At 39.2% G+C, this 27,087-nt stretch overlaps 3 protein-coding genes and 1 long non-coding RNA gene across 8 annotated transcripts in view; 1 reads left to right on the top strand and 3 right to left on the bottom strand.

Moving 5' to 3' along the window:
• Nucleotides 1-245: 245 nt before the first annotated feature.
• Nucleotides 246-4,341, bottom strand: LOC127142650 (uncharacterized). Its single transcript, XR_007813601.1, has 4 exons — nucleotides 4,035-4,341; nucleotides 2,404-2,467; nucleotides 1,525-1,586; nucleotides 246-730 (listed from the first exon to the last, which is right to left on the bottom strand). It is a non-coding gene; the product is annotated as an uncharacterized LOC127142650 (long non-coding RNA).
• Nucleotides 4,342-7,179: 2,838 nt separating this feature from the next.
• Nucleotides 7,180-16,716, bottom strand: LOC108887672 (dihydroxyacetone phosphate acyltransferase). Of its 3 annotated transcripts, none has more exons than XM_018683154.2 (17): nucleotides 16,544-16,716; nucleotides 15,533-15,724; nucleotides 15,171-15,347; nucleotides 14,957-15,086; nucleotides 14,364-14,491; nucleotides 14,127-14,202; nucleotides 13,529-13,680; nucleotides 13,299-13,429; nucleotides 12,912-13,150; nucleotides 12,200-12,298; nucleotides 11,708-11,884; nucleotides 11,338-11,417; nucleotides 11,103-11,243; nucleotides 10,583-10,682; nucleotides 10,395-10,488; nucleotides 9,628-9,689; nucleotides 7,180-9,546 (listed from the first exon to the last, which is right to left on the bottom strand). In XM_018683154.2, the coding sequence occupies exons 1-17, from the start codon at nucleotides 16,565-16,567 to the stop codon at nucleotides 9,503-9,505; spliced, it is 2,046 nt and encodes a 681-aa protein (XP_018538670.1). In that variant the 5' UTR covers nucleotides 16,568-16,716; the 3' UTR covers nucleotides 7,180-9,502. The 3 variants fall into 3 exon arrangements, with proteins under 3 accessions (XP_018538670.1, XP_018538672.1, XP_018538671.1); XM_018683156.2 differs by having other exon boundaries at nucleotides 11,708-11,881; XM_018683155.2 differs by having other exon boundaries at nucleotides 15,533-15,721.
• Nucleotides 16,717-16,782: 66 nt separating this feature from the next.
• LOC108887673 (uncharacterized protein C1orf131 homolog) lies at nucleotides 16,783-20,407 on the top strand. 2 transcript variants are annotated; one of them, XM_018683159.2, is made up of 9 exons: nucleotides 16,783-16,961; nucleotides 17,288-17,455; nucleotides 17,583-17,677; nucleotides 18,142-18,192; nucleotides 18,326-18,421; nucleotides 18,506-18,592; nucleotides 18,788-18,819; nucleotides 19,091-19,232; nucleotides 19,358-20,407. In XM_018683159.2, exons 1-8 carry the CDS (start codon nucleotides 16,883-16,885, stop codon nucleotides 19,230-19,232), a joined length of 750 nt encoding a protein of 249 aa, XP_018538675.1. In that variant the 5' UTR covers nucleotides 16,783-16,882; the 3' UTR covers nucleotides 19,358-20,407. The 2 variants fall into 2 exon arrangements, with proteins under 2 accessions (XP_018538675.1, XP_018538674.1); XM_018683158.2 differs by having other exon boundaries at nucleotides 16,785-16,961; nucleotides 18,133-18,192.
• The window catches only part of LOC108885238 (tripartite motif-containing protein 67), a 70,689-nt gene continuing 62,953 nt past the window's right edge, over nucleotides 19,352-27,087 (bottom strand). The window contains exon 12 of one of the 2 annotated variants that reach the window (XR_007813600.1): nucleotides 19,352-19,482. Coding sequence is in view for 1 of the 2 variants with exons in the window: in XM_051071759.1 (XP_050927716.1) it covers nucleotides 24,711-24,758 (48 nt within the window). In the remaining variant the exon portion in view is untranslated. Of the gene's footprint in view, nucleotides 19,483-20,832; nucleotides 24,759-27,087 lie in introns of those variants that run through there. The other variant, XM_051071759.1, reaches the window with a different exon arrangement.

Below are 27,087 nucleotides of genomic sequence, written 5' to 3'. Positions count from 1 at the left end.
AGGTCTCAAAAGTGGTCAAAAAAGGTCATAGTATAGTAAGGTGTCAAAAAATGTCAAAAAATGTCATAGTATAGTAAAGCGTTAAAGGTTTTGAGTAAAGTTGTGAGTTTGGTTTCTCTATCTTTGAATTAATATTGCAAAAACAATTTTTTAATGCAACATGCCAATTCTCTACCACTAACCCTAACCTAACCTCTGGCTAAAAATAGTCACTTTCATACAATATTAAACAGACAGGCAAAATATTCAGTGTTCAGAAGTATTTATTTCAGTGAGACAGTTCTTTTTTAGTCACACAGCACAGAAATTCAGTGTTGCAACAGCAAAAATAGAAAAAGGCATGATATAAACAAGACAACATTTAACAATATATAAAAATTCTAAACAATATGAGCAGTATAAACAGGACCATGTATAAAGTAACAGATTGGATTTGAGTACTGATATTGCAGTTTGAAATACCAAAAATGAAAATCTAACCTAACCCCCAAACACTGTGTAGAGGTGTAAAGGTAGAGGTAAGACAGCTGCTGTAAGGTGGTTCCTTTGTCTTAAGCCAGGTCATAGGTGTCAAAAATGGTCCAAAATGTCACAGTATAGTAGCATTAAATAAACAGTCAGAAAATGTCCGAATATGACGTCGTAAAAATATTTAGATTTACTGATCAGTTTCTGTGATTAACACGTGTTCTTGTCTCTGCAGGAGGAGAAGACGACAGCAGCTGAAGACCTGCAGTGGATGAAAGAAACAGAAGTGCTATGAAGCTGTGAATTAGATAAAAGACCTCCACCATCTAACAGTGCTGGTTTCCTGTTCAAGTGAAAACACTGTTTTTTCTCTACTGTCTGTAATGTAGTTATGGGCACATTTTCCACAGGACTAATATGTCTTTATTAAACAGCTGAGAGAACATTCAACTGCTTATGATACAAGTATTTAATTAATAATTGTATCAGAAGCAGTTAAATGCTCACAAAGATGCTTAGTAGACATGTTCATCATTAGAAAATGTGCTCATAACTACATTAACTCTAACAAATGTTTGTGGTTAAATGTCTGTCACTATCTTTGCTGCAATTTATTAAATGTTGTCTAGAATAAAGTCATTAAAAGTTTCTTCCTACATTTCTGATTTGCTTTTCTCTATTTTGTAACTGATGTTATACAAATCATTTTGTTGCATTTTATTTCAAGAAAAAATGTAATGAATCTCATGTTTTAATTTTGACTTCTTTTTAAATATTTTGAAAATATATTTTTATGGCTTTACACTTAAAATCTCTTTACTAAAAGGGTTTCTATTCTATTCTAAACTAAGGTTTTATATTTTCTATTTTACATATATATTTTTATACATATCTTTTAGACTTTTTTGCAGCTATATTGTTGAAAAATACTAATTAAAACTTTAAAGTTACAGCAGCTTTAATTTGTTGTTATTTGTTCCAGACGAGGTTTTAAAGTGTAAAACTGCAGCTGAGATAATGACAGAGTTTGACTGAAAAGAATAAACTAACACTGACCTTCTGGAAATGTCTTCATGTCGGTCTCTTCTCTCTGTGATTTAATGGTTGAAGTTTGAATCCTGTGAAGAAAACAAAAACATTAATGTAAAGATGTAACTCTTTAACACATCAAAATAAAAACACTAAATCTACAAAGAAACCAGAGTGCGGACTAACTGGTTCTGGACTAATCAGAACTAGTCCAAGAGTTAAATTTGCTTTCTACACAAAGACAGAAGAAGCTGCTCTGACTGGAGAACTGACTCCACCAGCTCCTGATATTCACACAACAGCAGTGGATGGAAATGTTTGTCTCCAAAGTCTGTTAAAATTTGAACTAAATATAGTTGATAGAAGCCAAAGTGAAGAGCTGATTAAATTCTTCACATTTTGAATATTTATATGTACATTTTTTGTTTTTGTTTATTGCATTTTCTTGTTCCTTATTATGTAGTGCTTTGACAACATGTTTAATCTAAAACATCATGCCAATAAAGCCTAAATTGAAATCAAGAGGTAGAGAGAGAATGAGAGGGAGACAGAGAAAGCGTGAGAAAGAGACAGAAGGAGGCAAAGAGTGAGACAGCGTGACAATTAGGGAGAAAGAGTAAGAGAGCAAGGGAGCGCAAAAGACTGAGATATCAGAGGAGTGAGAAGGAGTAAGAGTGAGGGAGAGTGAGAAAGACAGACGGGGAGAGAGAGAGAGCTGATTTTTAAATTCTATTTAAATTTTCTTTCAACTGTATATTCATGAACTATGTAAATAAACTTTAATAATGAGTGAAGTCTTTTTGTGACAAATCAAACTATTCAGACTTCAGATCAATTACTGAACATAAACAGATTAATGTCAGTGCTCTGTGTTGGACAGTTGATGTAAAGCTGTTTGTGAATTACCTGGAGGCCTCAGTCCTGGTCTCAAAGAACTTCTTCATTGAATGAAGACTCTGCGTGGTGACACCTGGAGGAAAAAAGAAAGGAAAATGATCAATGTACTGTGACCTATTCTTCATCAACAGAAACACAGATAAATATTCAACATTAGAGCTGAACAGAACATTTTTCAAACTATAGAGGAGTGTCTCAGAAAACGGGCTGTTTATTGTCACATATGACAAGAAAAAGAATCACATCTTTAAGAATCAGTAACAATAAATATTTGGGAAAATGTAACTGAAATGACTGAATTTGGCATTATTAGTGTTGCATATTATCAACATGAATAACCCTTTAAATGTCAGAAAAGGGTGGGGGCTGTCCCGAAAGACAATATAATGTGACAGGCTGTTGTAATTGTAGATTACATAGCACTAAATTAAGTTAATACTTAACATAACGGCATTACATTCATACACATACAGCCTAAGTGTATAGGCAGATCATCATTAACAGTGAGTGGCATTTTCAGAAGAGTGACCGACGTGTTGACTATAATCCAAGTACTCTAATAATTACAACATATTTACGTGTCCTCACATCTCATATTAGAAATAAAGATCCTAGAAAACATGACAAGTCTCCTTGGTAGCCGTGGTTTTACATTTTGTCGTTTACATTCCTTGTAAACCGACAGAATTAATGTGCGCTCTTCATCTGAGAAATAAGGTGCACGTCCGTTTTCTTCACACGCACAAACTCAAATTAAGTTAACACCAACTCAACTGACCAACATCTGAACCACCATAGTACTGTTTAACACAGGTCGAGTCAGCCAGGGTGTGTCAACCCTAACTTCCAGTGATAGCTCTGAGTTAAACCAGAGGAGGTTAAACTCCCTTTGTAGTACAGGCCTCATAAATGGAGGTAAAACAGCCAGCTACAGACGCGAAATGATGCAATATCACCACAAATATACACAAAATGATCACATCGACATGATAATCCGCCATAAACTGACTTAGAATTACCGAGGTGGAGCACAAAATTACAAAGAAGCAGTAAAATGTCTACAAAGTAACTGTAAAGAGAAGCAAACAGAGTTGTAATCAGGAAACAACTCATGTCACGGACGCTTTAATCACAGAAATACAAACACACTCAAATAAAAACGACGACAAAAAGGAGGAAGCCCCAAAGACAGCGTTTATAAGACTAGATAATGCTAATGCTAACGTTCGCCTCTAATGCTAATGCTAACAGCCAGGTGGAAAACTGCCAGCTATGGACGCAAAATGATATAAACTGACCACAAGTAGCCACAAACTGTTGACAGCGACATGATAGAACAACATAAACTGAGTTAAAATGGCCAGGACAGTATATAAAATGACAAAGAGACACAAAATGTCCGTAAAGAGAAAACGAATACTAACAGGGATTTACACAATTACCAAGAGCCCATTGTGTTCTACACCATCCATGTTATATGTCCCCAACTCATGTCAGGGACGCCTCAGTCACAGAAACACAAACACACTTCTAACCCATGCGATATAAACGCCTGAAAATGGAATTAAAAGAGATCATTACTAATGCTAACGCTCTCGACAATGTTAATGCTAATGCTAGCCGCTAACTGTTAGCCTTACCTTCGCGCTGCACGTGTGTTCAGCGTCCAGCCTCACTCCTGTTCGACAAAAAACTGCTCCAGAGTTTGTTTTAACATCCCGGCCTTTTCATTAACGTGAAAAACGCAGCTCCAGAGTTTGTTTTAGTATCCAGGCTTCTTCAGTAGCTAAGTTTTCGTACAGCACTGACAAACCGAGCTAACGTTTCAAACTTGGTTCAAATATGTTTTCCTTCTTCGTTTCTCCGCCTCTCTGCGCTCCTCCCAGACCGCCGTGGCCAATGAGGAGGCACGTCGCGGCATACGTCAGCAAACATTGGTAGAAAAACGCTGATTGGCTGGTCGATTCTGGTCCGCCTGGCAACCGCCTCTGATTGGTCTTAAAATACATCCACCGTGAAGACGGAGATAAACCACCCATGGATCAATCTGATTTTCAGAAAGAGATGATGATTTAAGTCTGAAAAACAACAATACCGTTACAATGCCAACAAGTGACAGCTTACATATTAATTATTTTAAACACAGCCTTTGGTTACCGCTATTTTGTGAGATCAATATACTCAGGATTTCTTTTTTTAAATCTGTCTTCACTAAAGGTAACAACTGCAGTCACCACCATGGTTGTTAGCTCAGTAAGTCAGGGCCACCATAGTTATAAGCCAAAAATGAACGGTAATGAGCTGCATTTAAAGATAACAGGATTATACTGCTAACATTTTCAAATTCATTTGGGACTTCTGAAAAGGCATTTTAGACTGGAGAGTATAATTTGCCTCAAAGTCACCGCTGAATTTTTGTGAGCCCTTTGGATGATATTTGATTCCAGCTCCTGAGTTAGTTTTGAAAAGTTTTTACCTATGAGGACGGGCTCTCAGAGCACCTTTCTCCTCTCCAAGTTGTCAACAAAGGATGAAAAGAGTGGTTTGAGGCGAGAATATGTAGAGCATGACGAGAATCCTGAACTGTAGCTCAGCTTTTAATTGTTCTGTATCTGGTCTGATTAAGAAAACCTTGATCTCCTGGACTCCTCCTCAGGGAGCCCCCAGCAGTCCCCCAGATTTTACATTGCTCCCCTCACTGTATGTAAATGTCTGAGCCTCCGGGCACAGCACTGATAAACAGGATCTGCTGGAGTAAATGAGCTGAATCCATCAACCTACCATTACCTAAGGTTAACTGCTAACACATTATACACCAGGGTCTCTTTTTCTTTCAATCAATTCCCTACATATAGATCTTCCAAAAAAAAAAAAAAAAAAAAGCCCCTGGGCATAACACCAGGCCAGCGTGCACATAAATGCCTGCACACGCAAAGAAAAAGTAAAGACCAAACAAAATTAAAACATACCACACTTCTGGTCATAAAACACTAGCCGTCTGCTGCTTTTGTTTCCCAGCGGCTGCCACAGGTCAGAAAGCAGTTTATAATGGTGTCGCCCCCCCCCCCCCCCCCCCCTTCACTTTCAATCCAGCTTGTCATAATGTAGCAGATAAAGTGCTGATACGGCTGCAGCTGACACTATTATACACCACCACCAGGGAGATGGATAGAGATGGAGAGAAGGAGAAAGCAGGAGGAGGAGGTGGTGGAATAGGTGGATGGATGGATGGATGGACCAGAGTGTGTACATAAGCAATTTGGTATGGCAACTTCAGATGAACCTATAATTTGTCAGAGACTGAGTGAGTGTGAGAGAAAGCAATATGGATGGAAAGTGGTGGATTTGCTGGCAGCAGTCTCTTACTCAGCAGCAGAGCCACAAAACATGATGAAAAATGCTGCTGTGATTGTGTGTGTGAGTGTGAGTGTGAGTGTGTATACTTCAGTAACTTGCCATGAACCGAGGACTCACTAAGAGGCAAGTCTGACACCTAGAGGATGGTTGCATGCACTGCCAGGTAACATCAGCTGAGCTTCATGGGAATGTTTGATGCAAATGTTGATAAATAAAAGGTGTTAGTGCCCCAATCCTCTGGAACAACTCACCCAAGGCTAAGACTAGAAGTCATTTCAATTTGGGTTTTGCTGAGTGTTCCAGATCCTCTAAGGAGTCCCAAGTATAATTTGAGGAAATTTAAAAAGTAAAAAATTATACTTCTGATACACAAAGTTGCTGCTGTTTCTCAGTTTTGCCTTTTTGTGACATATTGAAAAAAAAAATCCTTTGTTCCTCGTGCGATAAACGTGCTAAATTTGCACATGTATTTAGATACATCTGCATTTTTAGCACTTTTTTTAAAAAGCAGTTTATGATTGTTTTGTTGTTTTTGCACTTTGTGCTGGAGATATTTCAGGTGATATTAATGTACTTACTATACTTTTGTATTTTGTTGCTCTTTCTGTACGGTGTTGTCGTCTTTTATCATCCGCAAGCCAAGTTTTCCATCTGGAATAAACAAACAACTAAACTGAACTGAATTATTTTTAACTGTTTTGTGTCATTTTATTTGTTGCCTTGATTGAAACTGATTTATTTTCTGTCCTTTGTCTTTGATTTTGATTGTTTTCTTGCTTCCTTTTATTTGACCTTCATTGTGAAACACTTTGTAACAGTTGTTTTGAAAGTTATTCTTATTAATAATGTCTTCCACACCCTCTGATTGATATGGGATCACAGCTTTGTTGACAAATGATTACAAGAGTGGGTTCCTGATCCTCCAAGGAGTGCCAAATACAATCTGAGGAGTTTTAGGGGAATTTTAAAAGTTAAAAATTATATTAAATTGCCTTTTCCATATGAAATATTGGACACCTTCAACTCTTGAAGCTTGTATAAATTTTTTGAATGAAACAAAAGTGAGCAGGAAAAATCACTTTTTGGGCTGAGCTGCTGAGGATTCATGACCCACAACAAAGGTCAAAAACCACATGAATCTGTATCCAAAGTTATGCAGCTCAACACTCACAGGAAGAATGGAGCTTTAGAAATCCCTACTTGCCTTTGTTAATTTGTGTAAATACATCGGCATGATTAAACACGATCACTTCGTGTTTTAATCAATTAAGTTCAAAGAGTTTCTCTCAGTCGTCTGAGCCACAAGAGCTTTGACTACCAAACAAACTCTGGATGTTTAAAGAGGACAACACAGTGAATTTTAATCCGTCTGATCATCTTGTCATCACTGCAGTTTATCTACAGAAAAAAGACAATCTGGGCTGTGTGTTTGTACTTCAAAACACTTTATTAACATGCTCCTGATTTCAACAGCCTGTACATCAGTACTAAAAGGCCTCACCCAACACGTACACGCTGATATATGCAGTAATGCTCACACACACAGAAGACAAAGGAGTCAGATACTTAACATTATATAAAAGCTGTTGAACAAAAAAATAACCACAGATACAGTCAACACTGTAGACTTGCACTTTGGATGACGTGTTGACAATCAGATTATAGCTGTACAAACATTTCTTTTAAACGCAGAGCTGCTTTGTTGTTGACTGAGTGAAGCCTAAGAACAAGTTTCAAGTTTCAAAATGAACGAGTTCAGTATTTAGCAAATCTGGCGATCGAAGAAGACGGAGGTAGCATTTTTAAAAAAGTGTTAATTTAGGATTTTGGAGTGAAAGTTTTTACTTGTTCTCAAAATAGAGGATAGAAGCTAAATATCATGATACCAGAAGACAGAACCAAACCGTAGATTTGGTGAATCATTACACCCTCAGAAAGTACTGAAATACAGTCCTTCAGAAAGCTCAGATTAGTTTAACACTTGGATGTGACAGGTAAACTCTGCCTTTGGGGTCATGTTCGAGGTCAAAACTCAGTACTTTAAGAACCAAACACAGCACTCAGTGTAAAGGTCAGAAAGCTGGCACTCAATTAGACCTTTCCTGATTAAAATGCTTTGTTTTTCTTTACATTTTTCTAGATTTCAAGTTGTTGACTGGGAAATTTGGCTTGTTTCATTAAACAGAGATAGTGTTTTTTTTTTTTTGTAGAGGTTTATATTCCCAAAAGAAATTGGCACTGATGTCTAAAATTTCCAAACAACATCCCGACCTACTCTGAATATGGTTCAGGATCTAAAGCTGGACCTACGGTATGTTCTTGTCACAGTGTAGGTGAAGCTGTTTAATTTGACCGAGAGGTTTAACTCAACCAATTAGACTTGTTCTGCCTCCTGAGCAGCTCTGCTTCTCTCAGTAAAACTTCAATCAGCTGCTGACGCTGAGATGAGACTTCAAGGTAACAGCACTGCACTGCTAGTTAGTGACCAAATAAAGAGCTGCAATATGCTGTAAGGATCTTTAAATTACTCTAGTTTTAATTGGGAAACTTTTGATAAAATCTTTTTGATTTCCTGAGTCTTAAAAACAAAATAACCCGTCGGCCTCTCAGACTCCTCGTACATAAAGTCCTGCCGTGTTTAAAGTTACTGTTCATCTTTCCTCCCTTATAACAAATAATATGACATGTGTATCGCTTCTTTGAATATAAATAAAGGCTGAATATTAAACAACTTTTAAATTTGGCCTGATTTTATCACACACAAAAAAACTCAGTAACTATGAAGCAACCTCAGTAACTATTAAATTCTTAACAGTGAACAAAACCTTACTCCTTTGGTGTAGCTGGTGCTTCAGTAAAACTAATTTCATCTGGAGTTTGGCAACTATACATCACTGCCATTAGACTTGTAGCATTATCTCCTCTGTGTAAACAAAGACGAACGTACTGCTTGTCCGTGAAGCTCGGAGTGTTTGGCAAAAGGCCTGTGGGCCCGGTGGTGAACTTGAACCAACAATGTGATCTGGTACAAGCTATTTTTGAAGCAGGCCTTCAGTTTGTGGCAAGTTTAACTCAAATATATAAACTTTTTAGATATTACAGTGCAAAAATCTATAGAATAATCATTTTTACCAGAGTCAAATTTTCTTATCCATCCATTTTTTGCAACTTTGGTTTCACAAAAAAAACAGAAAAAATGAGGAAAACAAAGACGGTAAAGATAGAGGTCCACACCACATCGCATGAATAAAGTCATTAAAGTGCTCGACATAAAGAGAGACAAACTGAAGCTTAGAGCAGATTGAGAATAACACAAAGAAAAGCCACACTGACTGTTAGAGGATACATATCAAATGCATTAATGGAAAACAGCCGCTATCCTGAGCAGAGTTGGCACATTCAGAAGCTTTCACAAGGCTGCCAAAGGTTAGTTATTCAGAATGAGCCAAAAGTAATACAACCCTCAAAGGCTCTACTCATCATCTGGTTTTATGTATGTGTATAAAAGATATTTAATAGAAGAGTCTCGGGGAGAAAAAAGGCATTTTGAAAAGAGAGGTGAGGAGAGGAGAAAGGGAGATGAAAGGGACTGAGCTGTCTCCAGATGGCTTTTGTTCCACCTCTCATAGAAAGCAGTTAGGTTGGCCTGCCTTTGTGACGAGCCGGTCCGCCTCGTACCGAACCACGAGCTGAGACGTCATCGCAGGTAAAAAGAGTCAACCCTTCTCCTTCGGCTAATGAGGTCGGTGAATTAGAGGCGAGCGATCACAGCTTTCTGAGTTGGAAGTTTTCCTCCTAGACAAAAAAAAACAGACAATGTTGAGATGTTTTGGAAAGATCCCAAACACTGTTGATTCCTGACGGCTGGTTTCTTACCTAGAGTGTCTTCCAGTGAGTTCACCATCACTGTGTTGACCTTTAACGTTCCCTGCTCCGCCCTGAGGTAAAAACATTTAAGTGCACAGTTACTTTCAGCACTAATCAAGTCGATGTTTTCGCTCACTGCAGATTTCCTTGTTAGAAAGTAGCTCCAGTGGAGTTTTAACGGCACTTTCAGGGGATTATCCAGTTATTTGTACTGGTGGAGGAGAAGGCAGAAATCACAGAAAACTCAAACTATCTGCAGGACTAATGAGAAGTCACTGACTTTTTAAGCTTTAGAGCTGTGATGCTCAGCACTGTTGGTGGATTTTTATGTCCAGTTTGTTAATTTGTCAGCAGCATTAAGAGGAGGGATGGAGCATGGGCCAGGGAAGAACCCATTCAATTCTGGTGTGGATCCTTTTACATGGGCAGATATGACAAGTAAATTACTAATGTTACCAGACCACTTCCTTTAAGCCTTTATCTTTCTATCATGAGAGATAAACAGAGGTTTCCTTTCCAATGAGTGTCATTCTGGTTAGCTGATTTTTTCTGTTTGAAAACAGCTTCAAAGTGCAGTGATATCCATCATGATATACTGAATACGGCCACTATCATTAACAACATACCTACTTCACACACCGTGTGTGTGGTATTAAATTACTCAGGGATTCTAAGCTGTTTCCAGAGGATGTTTTTCCTCATTGAGTTGCAGTATAACCGTCATGCTCTGTTGCTGCTTAAAACCAGGGACATAAGGATGATCAAAACCAACATACCCCTTGATTTTCCGTACAGCTCCAAGTCTTAGCAGAGCTGCCAGACTGTTCTTCTGGAGGTCAGACGACAACACTTCAGTGTATCTTAGTCTACCTGGGAACCAAACACGATCAGTAAATTTAACTGAGAGCTGAGGTGAAAACAAAACAGACAGGAAATAAAAAAAGAAACTTTTAAAAAGAGAAACCTGCTAGAAGATGTTTGATGATAAACTTCCTGACAGCGGGAATAAACTGTTTTTCTGTCAGCGCCTCGGTGGCCTCTTCACACAGGAACCTGCACACCACCTGAGACCACACACACACAAGCAGCTGTCAAGGTTAATGCTGTGTTGACAGCGCCCTCTAGAGGACATCAGCAGTTAATCACACACACAGACCTGTACTAAAAGAGTTGTTAACATAAATTTGTTTAGATTTGTTTAAATTTAGATTTCTAACAAAATTGACTTTAAGAACAACAAGAACACTTTCAGGAAACGATACCTTAGAAATAAACTTTCTTGTACCACAAATGCATGATATATTTATTTCTTGGACTAATTAAAGAGGAATTAAACTGTTTTGTTTGCTCACTCGATGCCAGCAAACGGCCAAAAAGAAATCATGACACAGGGAACGTTACAAGACTAAAGAGGCAACATTTCAACACAGCTAGGTCTTCATCAATGTAGATGTTTTCAAAACCACACTGCGTCTCTCCCTCACCTGGTATCCTTGTAAGAAGGGATCTAACATGGAGGTGAGGAAGACCAGCGTTCTGTGTCCTCTCTCCGTCACCAGGACATCCTGCTGGGTGACCTGCAGAGCTCCAGTCTTCACCAGGAGGTAACAGGCCTCCTCGAAGTCCTACACAGACACACAACACCAGTGAGAAGTAAAAAGCATACAGTATGTCTGTATGGTCACACAATATAAACATAAAATAAAGGATGTTCCTCACCTGAACTGTAGCTCCAGGACAGAGGATGAACTCATTGGAGAACATGTTTCTGAGGAAGCTGAAGCTGTTGAAGACCTCCTCTGGAAAATACACAACGATTATTGTGCAGTAGAAGAAGACAATATGAATTTTAAATGTCTAATATTTACCCAGCTGTGTCAAAGCTAGCTTTCTAATGTAAATATGTAGAGGAGGATTTGCTCAGGTCTGCCTTTATTTCCTGAGGTTAAACTGGCGAAACATCCCTTTGTTCAAAATTAAAAGTTTTACACGTTCACATTTAAGAAATACCAAAAAGTGATGTGAAACTACAACATAACAGCTATTTAGTTTGTGAAGGTGACGAGGTAAACAACAGTGTCAGTCCTACGTTTCTTGTTGGAGGAGGCAGTGTGGATGGCCGAGGCCAGCAGCGCCGGTCGGAGGAAGACGTGCAGGGCCTGGTTCCTGTACGAGGCACAGGAGAGTATGATGACTGCCTGGCTCAGGAGCTCCTCCTCTGGGGTGACAGCGCTGCGAGGCTCCCCTGGTGCAGCTGGTCCTCCTGCTTCAAGACAAGATTTACAGTCAAACAGTTTTTATCATCTGCTCATCTTACAAAAAGTTGTCCCGATAAAAAGAAAACAGAAGCTGTAGTTGTGTAACAACTGTTTTTAACTTCTGACTGACAGCAGTCTTTGTTTTATCTGTTGCAGAACACAACAACACAGCTACAGTATATAACGTACTGTTTGTACTTGACTATAAATTGCTCTATGTATCATGTAACTTAACCTTGTAGGACTGTGCCGATATCACAAAACAAATAAAACACAGACATGAAAAAACCAAGGCAAGAAAGTCAAATAAAATAAATACTAACTTTGTCCCAAAGCCAGCTGGACTCTTCCCTCAGAGATCCTCACCAGACCTCGGTGCAGGGAAAGACTGGAAGAGACGACTTCCGATGGAGGAGTGTGCTCTGAACGAGAGAGGGAAGAGTCAGAGTAGAGGATGAGGAAGAGAAGAAGAAAGGGATTGGGGGGGTCTACCACCAAAGAAGAATGTCAGCTGAATGTAATAACATAAATCTGGTTATTGTTCATCATCTCAGCCACATAAAGGAGCTGTGGTTTTATGTTTAAGCATGAATCCTTTTTGGTTTTTGAGTTACTGTGTTAAGCTACATGAATGTGCCTTAGTCTCTTGAAGAGGTTAAAAAAGTAATAAAACTATGTGTTACAAGTGTTTGTATTTTTGTTTTTAGCAATTATGATTTCATCTCCAGCACATTTAACAGTATCACATTTACTCAGTTGTTAAATATCCTGCCTCAGTGCAGTCAAATCTGAGAGATCCCACCATTTATGTTGTTTTAATGCACATTTTTGTCTCAATTATCAGCCTCACAAATTCAGAGCTGGCCAGACTCTGGTTTAGTTTACACCAAGATTATCTGATGTCCCTTTAACAACCTCCACCAGTACCTTCAAATACCACGACTGATTTTAACAGCAGCCTTTTGTCACTCAGGACACAGAGTCTTCAGTGTCACTGTGATAATACTGAATCTGTCTAAAGGGTTCATACTGTACCAGGCCAGTGGAGGAAGGCTCCATACTGTCGGGAAAGATCCCTGAGCCATACAGCTTGTTCCGTCAGCTCGTCCAGCGCTATCCCCCGCTTCTGCCCCGACACCTGGTTCTGGAGCAGCAGGGAGGCCAGAAGGACCCAGGGCTTCAGGACCATGTTCTCCTCCTGGGCCCGAACCAGCCTGTAGGCCGAGTCGTTCACAAAGCTGTGGATATCCTCACTGGGTTTCTTGGGGATGTGTCTGGAAATGGAAAGTTTACAGTCAGTCTGTGTTTTTTAAATCAACATGTAATCTAACGGAGCAAGTCAACATTTAACAGGATTTAATTCAGTAACTACAGTAGTATCCCTTCATACTCCACAGATAACTTGGTGTTGGTTTGTTATACCTCGGGATCAGGTTGAACTGGCAGCGGTTAACTCTGCCCTCAGCTAAACTCCTGACGGACACAGGTTGACCAAAGTAGACATGGATACTGCCGTAGTCTTCACTGAGGACCTTCCTGGCTTTAATCAGACCCTAGAGAGGACAGAGAGTAACAGTCCATACATTACTAAATACATACACACAGGGCAAAATACAACTTTTGATTTTGAGTCCAGTGTTTCAGTGACTCACTGAAGTGGACTCTTTGGGTTTGGGTACACCCAGCAGTTCTCTGGCGTACAGCGACTCCTCCAGGATCCTCTCGTAACTGATACTGACCGGGACCAAGCTCACGTCAAACACCTCCCCTTTAAAGAATGGATCCATCACTATATTCAGCAGACCTGGAGGAAGACAAAGATAAAGATGATGAAAAAATAAAGAAATAAAAATGAATGAAACAGGTCACAGTGGTGAGAACAACCAGAATCATTTTACTGAGCAGAACACAGAGGTTACTTGAACACCACTGCCTCGATCTGTTAGTTTATTATGTGATAGTTTTACTTATGTAAAGGATCTGAACACTTCTTCCATCACTGAAAGTCACACAATAACACAAACTAACTGACTGAACAAAGCAGCTCCTGTGTTCTGCAAGATAAAATTCCTGTTTCTGTCAATGGAGTCTGGCTAGCAACATACAGCAATGTATGGTTAAACCATATGATGCACAATATACAACTCTCCACCCTTAGAGCCTCAATATACCCTGTATGTTTAATAAGAAACTTATTTAAAACAAAACACAGAATCAGATCTGCAAATTAAATTCTTTTTTTCCCCTTACCCAACTTCGGAGTCAAAGACTTGCTCGTTCGGCTTCTGGTCCCCTCTAGAAAAAATTCTACTGGTGCAAATCCATTCTGGAATAAAAATAATAAAGTGTTAATAAAGATTTGCATCTATAAAATACAGATATTATCATTTATATCACAGATGTTTTCACTCTTTCAAAAGCTGAGATTGTGACCACTCACTGCTCCTGGACCAAAACTCCTTATTAACAAAAAGCCTGTATCTTCACCTTCAGCATGGTCTTGACGTATTCTGAGAAGACGGCCCAGTACAGTTTATCTCCACCAAACGACCGCCGAATGAAGAAAGCTCCGGACATCCGCAGCATCTCCCCGACAAACTTCATCCCCATGAAATCTGCAGGGAAAGAGTCACTTTTACTTCAACTTAAAATAATGAGGTGTTTCTGATGAGTAATTTAGTGTCAGATCAGATGAGCCATACCGAGCTCAGTTATATTCATAATAACTTGTGTTCACTAGTGGTAGAGACGTCAAACAGTAGCACAAGTTTGATAACAGACTATTTGTAGAATTAAATAATGACTGATATCATATAGTTTTTAATACCTTCAATATCACACTTGTTTAGAAATTTTGCACTTCTTCCATAATCCAGGGCCTTATATCACATTCATATGAAGGCAGTGCAAATGTTTACTGGTTCAGTCATAATGAGAATATGTTTGTCTTCCATCCTGAAGAGTCTGACGAGGCTAGGAACCACGAAGTATAATCAACAGAGCTGAGCATTACCTGCCTGTACATGTGTACTTAATGAACTGGTAACTGTGCACACACTCATGACCTTTCCCATGCTTACCCATGCCGGCAGCGATGACAGGTAGAGCCAGGTCGTAGGTGTACAGGAGGTATGACATCAGCAGGAAGTCCATGTAACTACGGTGACTGGGTAGCAGGACCACCGGGTGCTCCTGAATCGCCTGTTGGAGCTAAAACAACACAAATACAGGTCGGGTGTCTATGTTTTCTTTCCACAGACACACACTTCATGTCCAGGTCGTGTGGACACTCACCCTCTGGATGCCCTCTTCATTGACACAGATGCTCCTGAACAGGGTTTTAAAGACTTTGCTGAGTGTGAAGGCGAAGAATCGAACGGTGCTGAGCTGCAGGCGGTGAGCCATCTCCTCCAAGATGGAGGACACCTCCTCCTGGACGTCATCGACAGCTCGGCCCGTCTCTCTGCAAACCTTTAGAATCCAAAATGAGATATTACACTGTAAAACAGTAATAAGAAAAGATCGTGTGTATTTGTAATATTATAAAACTGTTGTTTTTCAGAAACTGTAGTCGTGTGTTCTTTCAACTACTCGTGCACTGAGCATATCTCCCAGAGAGAACATCCGTCAGGTGTATAACCAGAATGACAAACTACCTGATGGATGACATAGTGCAGCTGATCAGACTGAAGCACCATGCTCTTCAGCGTGCCGGCCTTAGAGGGACAGAGTCCTTTGTAAACAACGGGAGCGTAACATCTGAGAGCGTATCTCAGGTCGCTGGAGTTCCTCCTCTCCTCCAAAATGTCCTCAAAGTCATCTCTTTTCTTCAGCATAGGGTCTCTCTGCTAGATGAAAGAAAAAAACATTAATGTCACTAATACAGATACAGTCAGTGTAACTGTAAAAGACTTCGCAAATACTTTGTTGTTGCCAAAATTCAGTAAGCAGCTACTAAAGCCATAACTGGATAAAATATGTTTCACCTGAATTTCTCCTCCAAAATAAATACATAAATTAAATAAAGCAAAATAATAATAAGTTAATTTTAAAAAATGAAAGGTCTTTTTTTTTCTTTTCATAAAATTTAATCTGTGATGTTTCGATAGAGTCACAAAAACTAAAACTACCAACAGTTTTATCAGGTGGAGCTGAAATGATTTGTTTTTTTTAATGTAAAATATGCTAAATTAAAATTAAACTAATTTCCACAGCAGTAAGTCAGACTACTAAACTAGCAGAGAGAGTAGTGGTTGGACCAGCGCTGTGAATCACTGCAGGGTTTCACTTAAAAGTCAAATTATTATTGCAACACGAACCACAAACATTAAAACACTGACAGAAAATCCTGCACACTTGCACAAGCGTGGCACACCCATACAACAGATAAAAAAGAAATGTACTGGAAGTTGCATGAGTGACAAAATGTAAAATGGAGATTGCAAAACATCCTTGTCTTGAGGTCTTGACACAACAATTAAACTAACTGCATGTGCGTGATTTTCCCGCATCTGCTACAAAACAGAACAGCGTGTTTTTAAAGTCTCATGTCTGATTTTAGCGTTCACCTGTTTGAATGAAATGTCAAATGTCAAACAGTGGGCACCGAGCTACAGCAGAGAGCTACGTTAGCTTAGCCCTTTGGCTAAAAGCAAAAACATACATACCGAATAAACAGCTTTGGACGCCATGTTTTAACACACTTTATAAACACATAGACGCCGCATCCAGTTAAGATAAACTTGCACCACTAAGTGTCCAATCCCGCCTCTTGATAAAACACTTCTGGTTGATAACAGCAGCTGCAGAACTTCATATGGGCGTGTGAACTGGCATTTCCGTGGCATTTCCGTACCTACGGTGGCCGGGAAGGACCAACCCGGAACACCCGTGTTTCCCATGTGCTTTGGTTTGTTGTCATTCGTGCTGAGGAGCTGCTGTTAGCGTTTAACGCGGATATTTTGTTCCCTCTTTAATTGTGAACCTGCTCGTATTGTTAGCATAAAATGAGCTCAAAGTCAAACGGAAAAGAAGACGAAGATTTTCTGTTTCTTGAAAAGGTTTTGGACAAGTTTTATGACTTTGGTGAGTGTAACGTTAGCTAGCTAGGCGGCTAGCTTCACTAGCTAATGTTCCTCATGGATCTGCTGACAAGATCTAACTGGTAAAAGTAGGAATAATGTCTTTGTTATGTCACTTAGCTTGCGTTTAGCATATTTTAATTAGCTGGGCTATTAGCTTAGCCTTGAATTAGCATGTTAGCGACTTTAAATTCCAGCTACAGCTCCAGAAAGAAGTATTTTGTGATTTTTAAATATTAACCAACACTTTAATAATGAAATCCCTGTAACCAAGAGTTAAAGGGACTGGAATCAGGTTTTATTTCATGCTCATGTTGTTTAATGGTGCAGGTGATGAACCAGCATCAAAAAAGAAGCTCAAGAAGAAGAAGAAACGGAAACAGCGTGAGGAAGAGGAGGAGGAGGAGGAGGAGGTCACCACAGTCAAGGATATGTGCGGTGATGATGAAGAATACAGTACTGAACATCAGCAGCAACATCTACAGACCGAGCAAACAGGTAGGCAACATGGCAACAAGCTTTTCATAGTCTCCACTCGTTTTGTTTCCAGGAATCACACTAAGATTTCATATCACATATCAGTGTTTAAGCCTCCAGTTGGTTTAATGTCACGTGTCTTTCTCAGGTCCAACGCAGGTAAACCAGGTGGAGGTTGTGACATTTCAAGACCCCAGAAAGAAACTGAAGACCGAGGAGAAGCCAGCTGCAGAGAAAACACCTGTAAGTGTCTGTTACATTGGATTATTCTGTGTACTTCATTTAAAAAAGGACAGATGAGGATAACAAAGCTCAGCTAATAAATGAGTATTGATTCAGGTAACAATATATCCTGTTCTCTGGTGCATTAACTGTGTGGTTTCTTGCCTCATTGATAGTAAAGAGCTGAGAACTGCTGCACAAAGGAATGTTTTCTTATTTCATGTCATGTCTCACTGTGGAAATAAAGCTGGAACACACAGTTTCTGACCAGAGAACGAGCAGAAACTGGAAGAAGTCAAGCTACAACATGTGGAAAAGCAGCGCTTGTTTTCTGATTGACATTTTGAAACCTGACGTCCTCCTTCTCCTACTGTGTGACCTGTAATCAACCCTCTCTGTTTATGTTCTTCCTGTCACCCTCCATTCATTCCCTCTCCTCTCGTCTTTGTTGCCTTTGGGTCTGTCCTCACTTCGAGGCCCCTCAGATACCACAGAAGAAGAAAAGCGAACAGCTGGAGGAACTCAATTTTGAAAAGGTGAGTATTTTAACACAGTTTACTGTAATTTTTTTATTTATTATTTGATTACTCCCTTGCATGTGACCATACACTGAATTAATATAGTGAAAAAATTAATGTCTGGTGTTGTATTTGTGTGTGTTCACCTCAGGCTCGTCTGGAGGTCCATCGCTTTGGAATCACCGGCTACAAGAAGGAGCAGCAGCGTGTTTTCGAGCAGGACAGAGCGGTCATGTTGGGAGCCAGAGTAAGGAAAACTCACGCCTGTTTTTTATGTTCTGTAAAACAGCCTTTTAGAAATGCATTGACTTAATTATTGTCTCTTTATCAGCCTCCTAAAAAGGAGTATATGAACTACAAGGTGCTGCAGCAGCAGATCAAGGAAAAGAAGCAGAAAGCGAAGGAGGAGGTTCAGCCGGTAATTTATCAACCCTGGTTGATATCAAAATAATAGAAACACCAGTTTCAAGAAAACACTAACTGCTAGCTTGTTAGTTAAAAGGTTATTGGGGCTGTAATTTCAGACCGGTGATTAACTTCCTTTAAATGATTTAAGAGATATAATAATAAAACTGTATTTATTAACATGTTATTCTGTTTCCCTGCCTTGTAGGACCTGAAGAAGAAGAAGAAGAATAATCAAAGGTGAGTTGACGATAAACATTTTGCTCAGAAAGGTTGAAGATGTTGTTGAACAGTGTCTGTGAATCTGGATTTACTTAAAAATATCAGCAACAAGGACAGAATATATCAGTCTTTAACAGCAATTCATCATAATCTAAGGATAGAAAACAGCGCTAATATTTTATCTGTCATCCTCCAGGATTAAGTAGAAAAAAATCCCAGTTAACAGATGTTTATACGGGCTGTTTCATTGCACCTGAGTGTTTGAAACCTGTGTTTCCTTGTGCTGCAGAGACAGGATCAGAGAGAAGAAGAAGGTGTCCTCTGGTTCTGGCTCGGCCCCCTCAGGTCAGGTGGGGCGGTTCAAGAACGGCATGCTGATCCTGAGCTCCAAGGAGATCCAGAAAATCAAAGGCAACAAAGGACACAAATAGGTTTGTTCTTGTACTTCGGCTAAATGTGACGAGAGAAACTGAGAGATGAGAAACGTCTTTGTTAGGATTGTAGTTAAGGGAGTGAATGAGGTCACTGATTCAAATGTGTTTACTTACATTTGTAGGTGATTAAATCCTCCGTGATGAGAAGGAATCCAGACCAGAGGAAGAACTGGCAGCTCACCGCAGAACTGTTCGCAGCCAAACATGTTGTGAAGAGGAAATGGACGAGAGCTGATTACTACGTGACCTGAGAGGCTGATTTCCTGACAGCGTGTCGCTGGCCTGCAGTGAAATATGCGACAGTGTTACCGTCGACAGATTGCTGAGTCAGAAATCCAATTTATCGACCTCCAAAATGGACCCTGAACGTCTCACTGTGGCGACGCATTAATGCACAAAAGCAGAGACTCTGTTGAATCATATTCCATCACAATTAATTTATTTTCTTTTTATAAATGGAAAAAAAAGAAGAAGGAGACATTTGCGTTTCTGGTGTTTTACACTGTAAAGGTTTTAAAATTACGCAGTTACAATGCATTTCTCATATACAAACCATGTAGTCGTACAAAACATTTACATTTGCGGGAAGAGAGGGGATCCTAACAGGACAGATGGGGGAGGTAAATATTAAAAAACTAATGTAGGAAACACACATATACACCGTGAGAAAGCAGAATGGTCTTGCCAGTGCAGTATTTCTCCCTTACTAACCCTTTATAACACAAAGAAGAAGCTGTGTTCTAGATGTAAACATTAAGTCTTTACAGAAACCAGTTCGTTCCATTTTGTTAAAGGGAAAAGGTGAATGTTGGCGACGACGATGACGACGACAAAACGAGACCCGTGATCTGGCAGTGTGCGGCTGGGTGAGGTCACAAATTCTCACACCGTTTTCATGAAGCAGCTTCTCGTGGTTTTTTTTATGAATTTCATAAAAGAAGAGCGTGAGGAAAGATGAAGCTTATCGGCAGCACGTCACACATTTCAAGCTGTAAGCAAACCAGTTTTATTTTGAGGAGAGTTTGTAGTCGGCAAGCCTTTTGTTTTTTTTTTTGTTTTTTGTAAACCTGCAACCCTTGGCAATCATCCATAGACAGAATATATAATCAGTAGCCATTCAACTGTTGAAGAGGGTATTATACAAAAGAAAATAAATATGTAATTAAATATATTTACATACTTTATAGAGTAGATTTTTTTCCTCTGCTGTTCTTTAAATAGCTAATAACAGCAGTGACATGCTTGTTTCCCAGCACCAAATGTCGAAGTTAAATTAGTAAAATATGTCACATTCATGGGTGGGTAAGTGTGGGGTAAAGGGACATGCCGTACAATACCACATCTAGACAGGAGTGACTACAGTGTGAATCATTTTAAACAGGTGGTTTTTGTCTGTATCTGTCAAACAAAGCATTTACAGAGGAAAAGGAAAGGTGTAACTTCACCTGATAAACTTTCTCACTTCCTCAACCTCCTCAACTCTGAGAATCTAAGCGCCTTAGTATAAGCTTTTCTAGATTTCCTGTGTGCCATGTTGACATCAACACAGCCTAAAGACATGTAACCCTGAATCATCCAGACATGCAGAAGGTTCCCCTGATTGCAGGAGAGATGTCTGACTTTGCGTGTGGGCCTAAAAATCTATTCCTGGTTACAGAAAGTGTCAGCCTCGGGGCAGGTTCCTCCTCTGGTGTGGGAGGTGGGAGGACGGTCAGAGGGGAACAGCCAGACAGCCTCACATGATGCAAATGTAGCCCTTAGGTGGTAGCTGGCAGTCTGGGGCATGTCAGAGACTCTAGTTGGATATAGTTTCCTGGCCGAGAGAAACTGGTTCAAATCTTTACTTTTACACTAATGCTGCATTCATGTCACATGGGAAAGATGGTAAATCTAAGTTTGCTGCTGGAAAATATCTGCTTTTCTGCCAACTTTGAGGCAATAAAAAAAAGCTGTGGAAACAACATTACCACCTTTTAAGTTGATAAAAGTTAGTGAACAGTTGAAAAACCAAAACAATGAGCTAAAGGATGCTAAAATGCTCCGTAGAGCAGAGAGAAACTACAGAGTCTGGTGATGAATCTCTGTGGCAACTTCTGCGATATCACAAAAAGCTAATTTATTAGTAAAATATTGATTATGGCCACTTTTAGATGATCTTTCCCACTTAACTTGAATGTAGCATGAGGTGCAAAAAGCCAATTAAGCTCACTGGGCTGCAGATTTCAATGAAAGGACAATATACCTGCGATGTAAGTGTCATGGATTTAACATTCTAGCTATGATTCATAAATAAATATAAAATCCCATCCCCATCTCCTGAAAAAGCTCAGTCATTTTTCTTTAGAAGTAGTTCATTCATCAAATAGAAGAATCCACAAACAAAAATTAAAAAGATATTTCCTCAGTTTACTACTCTAGAACTCTACTCATAAATTAAATTAAATTATTTTAAAATAAGTGTTGTATTGAAAATAGACCTCATTAGTAGTTTACTGTTGTACTGTTGTCATATGGCATATTCAAAGTTTGCTTTGAATTTTTCAAAATAAAGGTGTGCTAGATAAGATATAATATTTTGTCAAGATAAAAACTTTAAAAATGTAAATGGCTGTTATTTTATGTCCCTGATTAAATGTTTGAATAGTATGAGATAGTTATAGTTTGAGATGTGACCCTGTCAGAGAAATCCTGACAGTTTGTAAAACAAAAAGTTTGCTGATATTTAAAAAAATAGATAAATAAAAGTCAGCCGTTAAAGGAATGAAAACACAGTTGGCTAACGTGTAACAACAGAATTAGATCCTGTTGTTCCCACCATTGAACAGCAGAGGGCGAGCTGTTACAGCAGTTGGCTTTAACATCACTCATTGCAAAGACAGTGATACAGTACACTATTTACAATACAGCTTCAGATATTTTGTAAACTCGTTTGATGCTTAATCCATGCTTAATATCACACATCGTAATCATAACTCAAGTATCAATATTTACAGTTTCTTGATTCCCGTACACACACGACCCTTTTATCTAATGACTTGTCTTTCTCACACACACACACACACACACTTTCATAGTTATAGGGACTAGAAATATTTAAATATTGTAATAAAATCCAGGATTAAATAAAGTTAAAGAGGGCCTTCTCCGTTCTCTGCTGCTTTAAGATAAGTGATGAAATATACAGGGGTATACAGGTATGTCAAAGTAATATTATATCTTTAGTCACAGTGGTCTGGTTAACACGCTGTCGTATCCAATCCCTGATGAGACACGAAGCAGCAAACGTAGCTTTACCTGATGTGACTTTTTCAAGATCATTTTCACTTCGACAGATTAAAACTGTATCTGAGGCTGGACAGAGAGACTTAAAGATGAGCAAGGAATAAATTCACCATGACCACACTTTTCTCATCTACTTTTGATGTATTATAGTTGCTGTTGGCCTTATAAAACAAAAAAAGTGAGGTTTGACTCGCTTCCATTTCATTTCAGCATTTTTCTGACAGTCATCCCTCAAGGTGAAAATAATTCTTTGTGAGACTGTGTGAGCGCAGAGCCTGGGAGAGGCTGAGGGAAATGTTCCTACAGGGCAATAATGGATTTTGTTCCTTCATTTTGAATAATTCAACAGGACAAGGTACAAATTGTTTGCACACAATTTGATATAGCTTTGAAAACTAAATTAACACAGTGCTACAGGCGTAATTTAACCTCTAACCTCACTTAAACATTGATGGATGAGTCATTGCAAATTCATGCTTTTTATTCAAACAAACAGAACTTCATTTTAAATTCTAGCAGATTCCCAAACTTTACAAAAATGCCAAATATAATCAGGCTGAATTTGGGGAAATTTGCATAACATGCTGCGACAGACATCGACAATATTTCCTTTTGATGGACTGGTGCAGCCATAAAAGCTTTAAGTCTTGAGGTGAATTATTTCACACACCGTAAACATCAACTTCCATGGGCACATTTTACTTTCTATTCACTTCTGCAGCTTTAGCCAATGTTTTATGTACTGTTTGTACATTTTAGCATGTATGTTAGTTAAAAATTCAAATAATAATTGTTCATTTCCTATGAATTTAAAGGAACAGTTTGACATTTTAAGAAATACACCAAAATTATGTGAGTAGATTGATTATCTCTTATTGTCTCATTATGATCTTTCTGTTTAAATAAAGGTTATATAAATTCATGTAATGGACAGCTAAATTGATTGACTTATTTAACTCTTGGTAGATATTCCTTTGACCGCTTTTAACTGCAAAATAAAGTATGAAAGTTTGCTGATCTCATCACACAGTCTCTCATCATTCTGCCCTTTTTATTCCTCCTCCTCTCTGCTGCTGCTCTGAAAAGCTACTTGAAAATAACCTAGTTTTTACCCGAGTCGAGACGTAGCTGTCGGCAAAAGTTTGTCTCAAAAGATGGACCAGAATGAATTTAAAATAAAACATTTTCATTCATTCATTCATTTTAAATGGTGACTCCCAGCCTCCATAGATAGTTCAAATTACTGAAAATGAAATGGAATAAAGCCCAAATCTCTCCCTGCTTGAACTCAGTGAGTAAACCTTATTGGAAACAGCACCAAGTGAGATAGAGAGTTCATCATGGGGAGAGCTTTTATGTCTGTCAGGCTCCTACCCACAGATAAGAAATCATTTCTCTATTAAACTTAAACCAAGGAGGAAAAACATAAACAGAGAAGGCGGTGCTGCTGGAGCCACAACCGGGATAAAAGTGTGCAGTAAAAGTTTAGCTTTTAAAAATTTCATGAGCGAGACACCCCACTGTGCCACTACAACTCCTACAAAAGACCACCTTCATCTTGTTATAGCCTGCGAGCTGTAAACACACCTGAGAGAGAAGCAGAGCAATAAACACCGCTCGATCAGTTCTCCCTCGTTTTTCACCCCACTGAAAGCATCGTGTTGTTACACTTTTTAAAATGGTGGTGTAATTTTCATCACTTTTCAGGATTTTGAGCACAAAATTACTTTACTACACAGTGTAGAAGTTTTTACCGGTCGGAGTGAGTTTGGTTTCAGGCCTCAAGGATAAATTTCAGGCTGCGTTTTCCTTCTTGTTGAAATTCCTGGAATGGAAAAAGCTGGAATAATAACATAAGTGTTGTTACTATCCTGAAGGTCACAGGGCAAAAATCTGGCATATGAAAAAAGTATGGCAATCCACAGTAACTCCAGTCACATCTGCACTGACGTCCACAAGCCTCCATCATTGTATTTATAAGCCAATATCAACTCAGATTTATTCCTTTGTCCCAAATTATCTGACAGGCTTTCACGCTGAAGTGTATCCAACACAGAGGGCACCTTGAGAAGGATGGGAGAGGGGTAAATCCCATCTGACATTATTGGAAAAGGTCCAGATGGGAGCAAACTGAGGCTGCACATGACATCGTATGTTTGTATCCAGGGCACGCTCGGAGGGAAGAAGGAGCTCCTACTGTTTGATATTCTTTGGCACCTCCAGGCCAGTCAGTAAGGTCACCTGAAACAGACAAACACTGGATGAGATCATCGCTGAACGAGGCTGAGGACCGGCTGTGAAAAGATCAGACAGACTACATTAACCGGCTGAATGTGGGAAACGCACAAGTATCTGATACGCGGTTTAATTTGGGGGAAGACACATCCAACCACTTCAATTTCTGAAACACACTTGAAAAATACTTGAGATCACACACACGATACTGAGTTGGATTTAGGTAACATTCACTCGGCAGCCGGCTGGATTAAACCGCACTAATCACTTGAATTTGGGGAATATCTTTGACAGCTATTTGGAGGTTTGGATTAGGAATGGATTTAGGGAATGTGTTCTTGATAACATCTTTTCATTAATACAGATTCCTCACTCCATTAACTTTTACCCTCTGTTTCAAACTCTTTGATATATTTAATGTCTTTGCAAAATTGATCGATACTGCATGTATGTGCTACATTTTCGTGATGCATTTACTATCTAATCTGTACATGTATGTGTCTGCCCTGAAAGAAGGAGGTTTTTTGCTCTTATTCTTATCTGTGACAAAGTCTGAAAACGAAGTTTGTCCACAGCCATTATGATTATAAACCTCTAAGACAAACCTAAATAATTATGTGATTTGACTAGACTAGTTATCAAGTTTCAGGGATAAAGGTGATTTGAGCGAGCAGTGGCACTGTAATGCTGCCTGAAGTCACTCAAACATTCACTGTTTTTTATGGTAAGAAAAGCAAAACTTAGATTATGAGTCACAGCAGCTGATGTGCCTCTGGTTGTAAACATTTTAAAAAAGGAGATAGAGTGAATTGGAAAAGTGGTTCAAGTGCTGCTCTTAAACTCCCATTTCCAAGTGCAGATCTTACAAATACGATTTGGTGCTTCAGTCAAGAGCTTTAGTTAATGGCAGCAAAACAGAGCAGAATACACATCAGTCCTGTGCCTGATGTTTGCAGAGACTATTTTTATTATCAATCAATATCTGGATTGTTTTTAGGGGGCTTTCAAGTCAGGGTCCGCGCCTGGATCAGAGTGCACTTGATCCCAATGTCCAGTTCATTTGATTAGACCTTGAAAAGAGTTCATGTGTATTTAGGTCCAGGTGTGAAAACAACTGTACCAAAGTGTATTCAGATATGGACGAACAATACTAATGTGATAACTGACAGGAGGGGAGTGTAGAGTGTTGTATCCTCCTCAGAAAGCAACAAAAAAAGTCTAAAATGCCCCTCACACATTCCCAGAACCAAATGAGGTTCAGATGGCTTGTTTGTCTGACCAACAGTCAAAACCCACAAGTATCGATTTTATTAGGATATAAAGCAAAGAAAAGCAGCAAATCATCATATTTAAGAAGCTGGAAGCAGCAAATGTTTGACATGTTTACTTGATAAATGAGTGAGTTTTTGATCTTTTATCAAAAGTTGATGATGATTAATTTTGTGACACTGTGTTTGACACTGCAATACTGCACTTTTTGCACTCTGCACTCAAGCCTCAGTGCACACTGACAGCAAATGTCTAGTGTTGGCAGCTCTGGTATCAGCAAAAACTCTCCTGGTTGAATTTATCACTCTGGTCATTTGTGCGATCACGTCACGTCTGAGGATGTACACGGTGCATACAGGACACACTAAAGAATACATCCTGACTACCATACACACTGACCTGTACGTTTTCTGTTGAGGCTGACCGCAGGCACAAAGACCCCGTCCAGGTTCTCGAAGGCAGTCGGCCCATGCTGCTCCTTGTTGATGTAGAAAGTCAGAGTGTGTTTGGTCAGATCCAGCAGGATGCCCACAGTCGAGCCCTTAGTGATGCCTCCCTCCGCCCTACACACACACACACACACACACACACACATAAATAAATACAGATATGTGGTAAATTTAAAGTGAAAGAGGGACAGATGTGTAACTAAAGTGTATACCGCAAAATGAATTAAAACAGAGCAGTTTCAAAATTCAATTCTTGGATAAATAAACCGATACAGACAGTAGAACTGATCTGTCAGTGGCAGAGGTACAAAATATGTGTGGCACACATGAAAACAGATGGACTGACGTCTGACTCATTTTACCAAATGTAGAAATCTTTTCTCTTCCCTCCTGACTTTTATTTTCTCATTCTTTCCTGACAGCATCAAACTGGATCAACACCTGTTTCACTGTCAGTGTAAAGCCTTTGTCTCCTCCTCACATCAGCTGATTCAGACATCCACATTCATGCAAATATCAAAAACGTTTCACATTAAATTCCTCCTTCTTCACGTCCAAATAATTCTATCTCTAAGCCATTCGGCTTAACCTCGCTGTTGCTGTCTCTCCAGTCACTA

Source organism: Lates calcarifer, linkage group LG7_1 (assembly GCF_001640805.2).
Source record: "Lates calcarifer isolate ASB-BC8 linkage group LG7_1, TLL_Latcal_v3, whole genome shotgun sequence".
NCBI lineage: Eukaryota > Metazoa > Chordata > Actinopteri > Centropomidae > Lates > Lates calcarifer.
This window is presented reverse-complemented; position numbering and strand designations above follow the sequence as displayed.

Coding starts and splice junctions, on each gene's coding strand:
- LOC108887672 (XM_018683154.2), bottom strand. CDS start 16,567: ATGGCGTCCAAAGCTGTTTATTCG. Junction 9,690..10,394: donor GCTGTACGGAAAATCAAGGG/GTATGTTGGTTT, acceptor TTTTTACCTCAG/GGCGGAGCAGGGAACGTTAA. Junction 9,547..9,627: donor CTCACTGGAAGACACTCTAG/GTAAGAAACCAG, acceptor TTTTTTGTCTAG/GAGGAAAACTTCCAACTCAG.
- LOC108887673 (XM_018683158.2), top strand. CDS start 16,883: ATGAGCTCAAAGTCAAACGGAAAAGAAGACGAAGATTTTCTGTTTCTT. Junction 17,456..17,582: donor TCTACAGACCGAGCAAACAG/GTAGGCAACATG, acceptor TGTCTTTCTCAG/GTCCAACGCAGGTAAACCAG. Junction 17,678..18,132: donor CAGCTGCAGAGAAAACACCT/GTAAGTGTCTGT, acceptor CCTCACTTCGAG/GCCCCTCAGATACCACAGAA.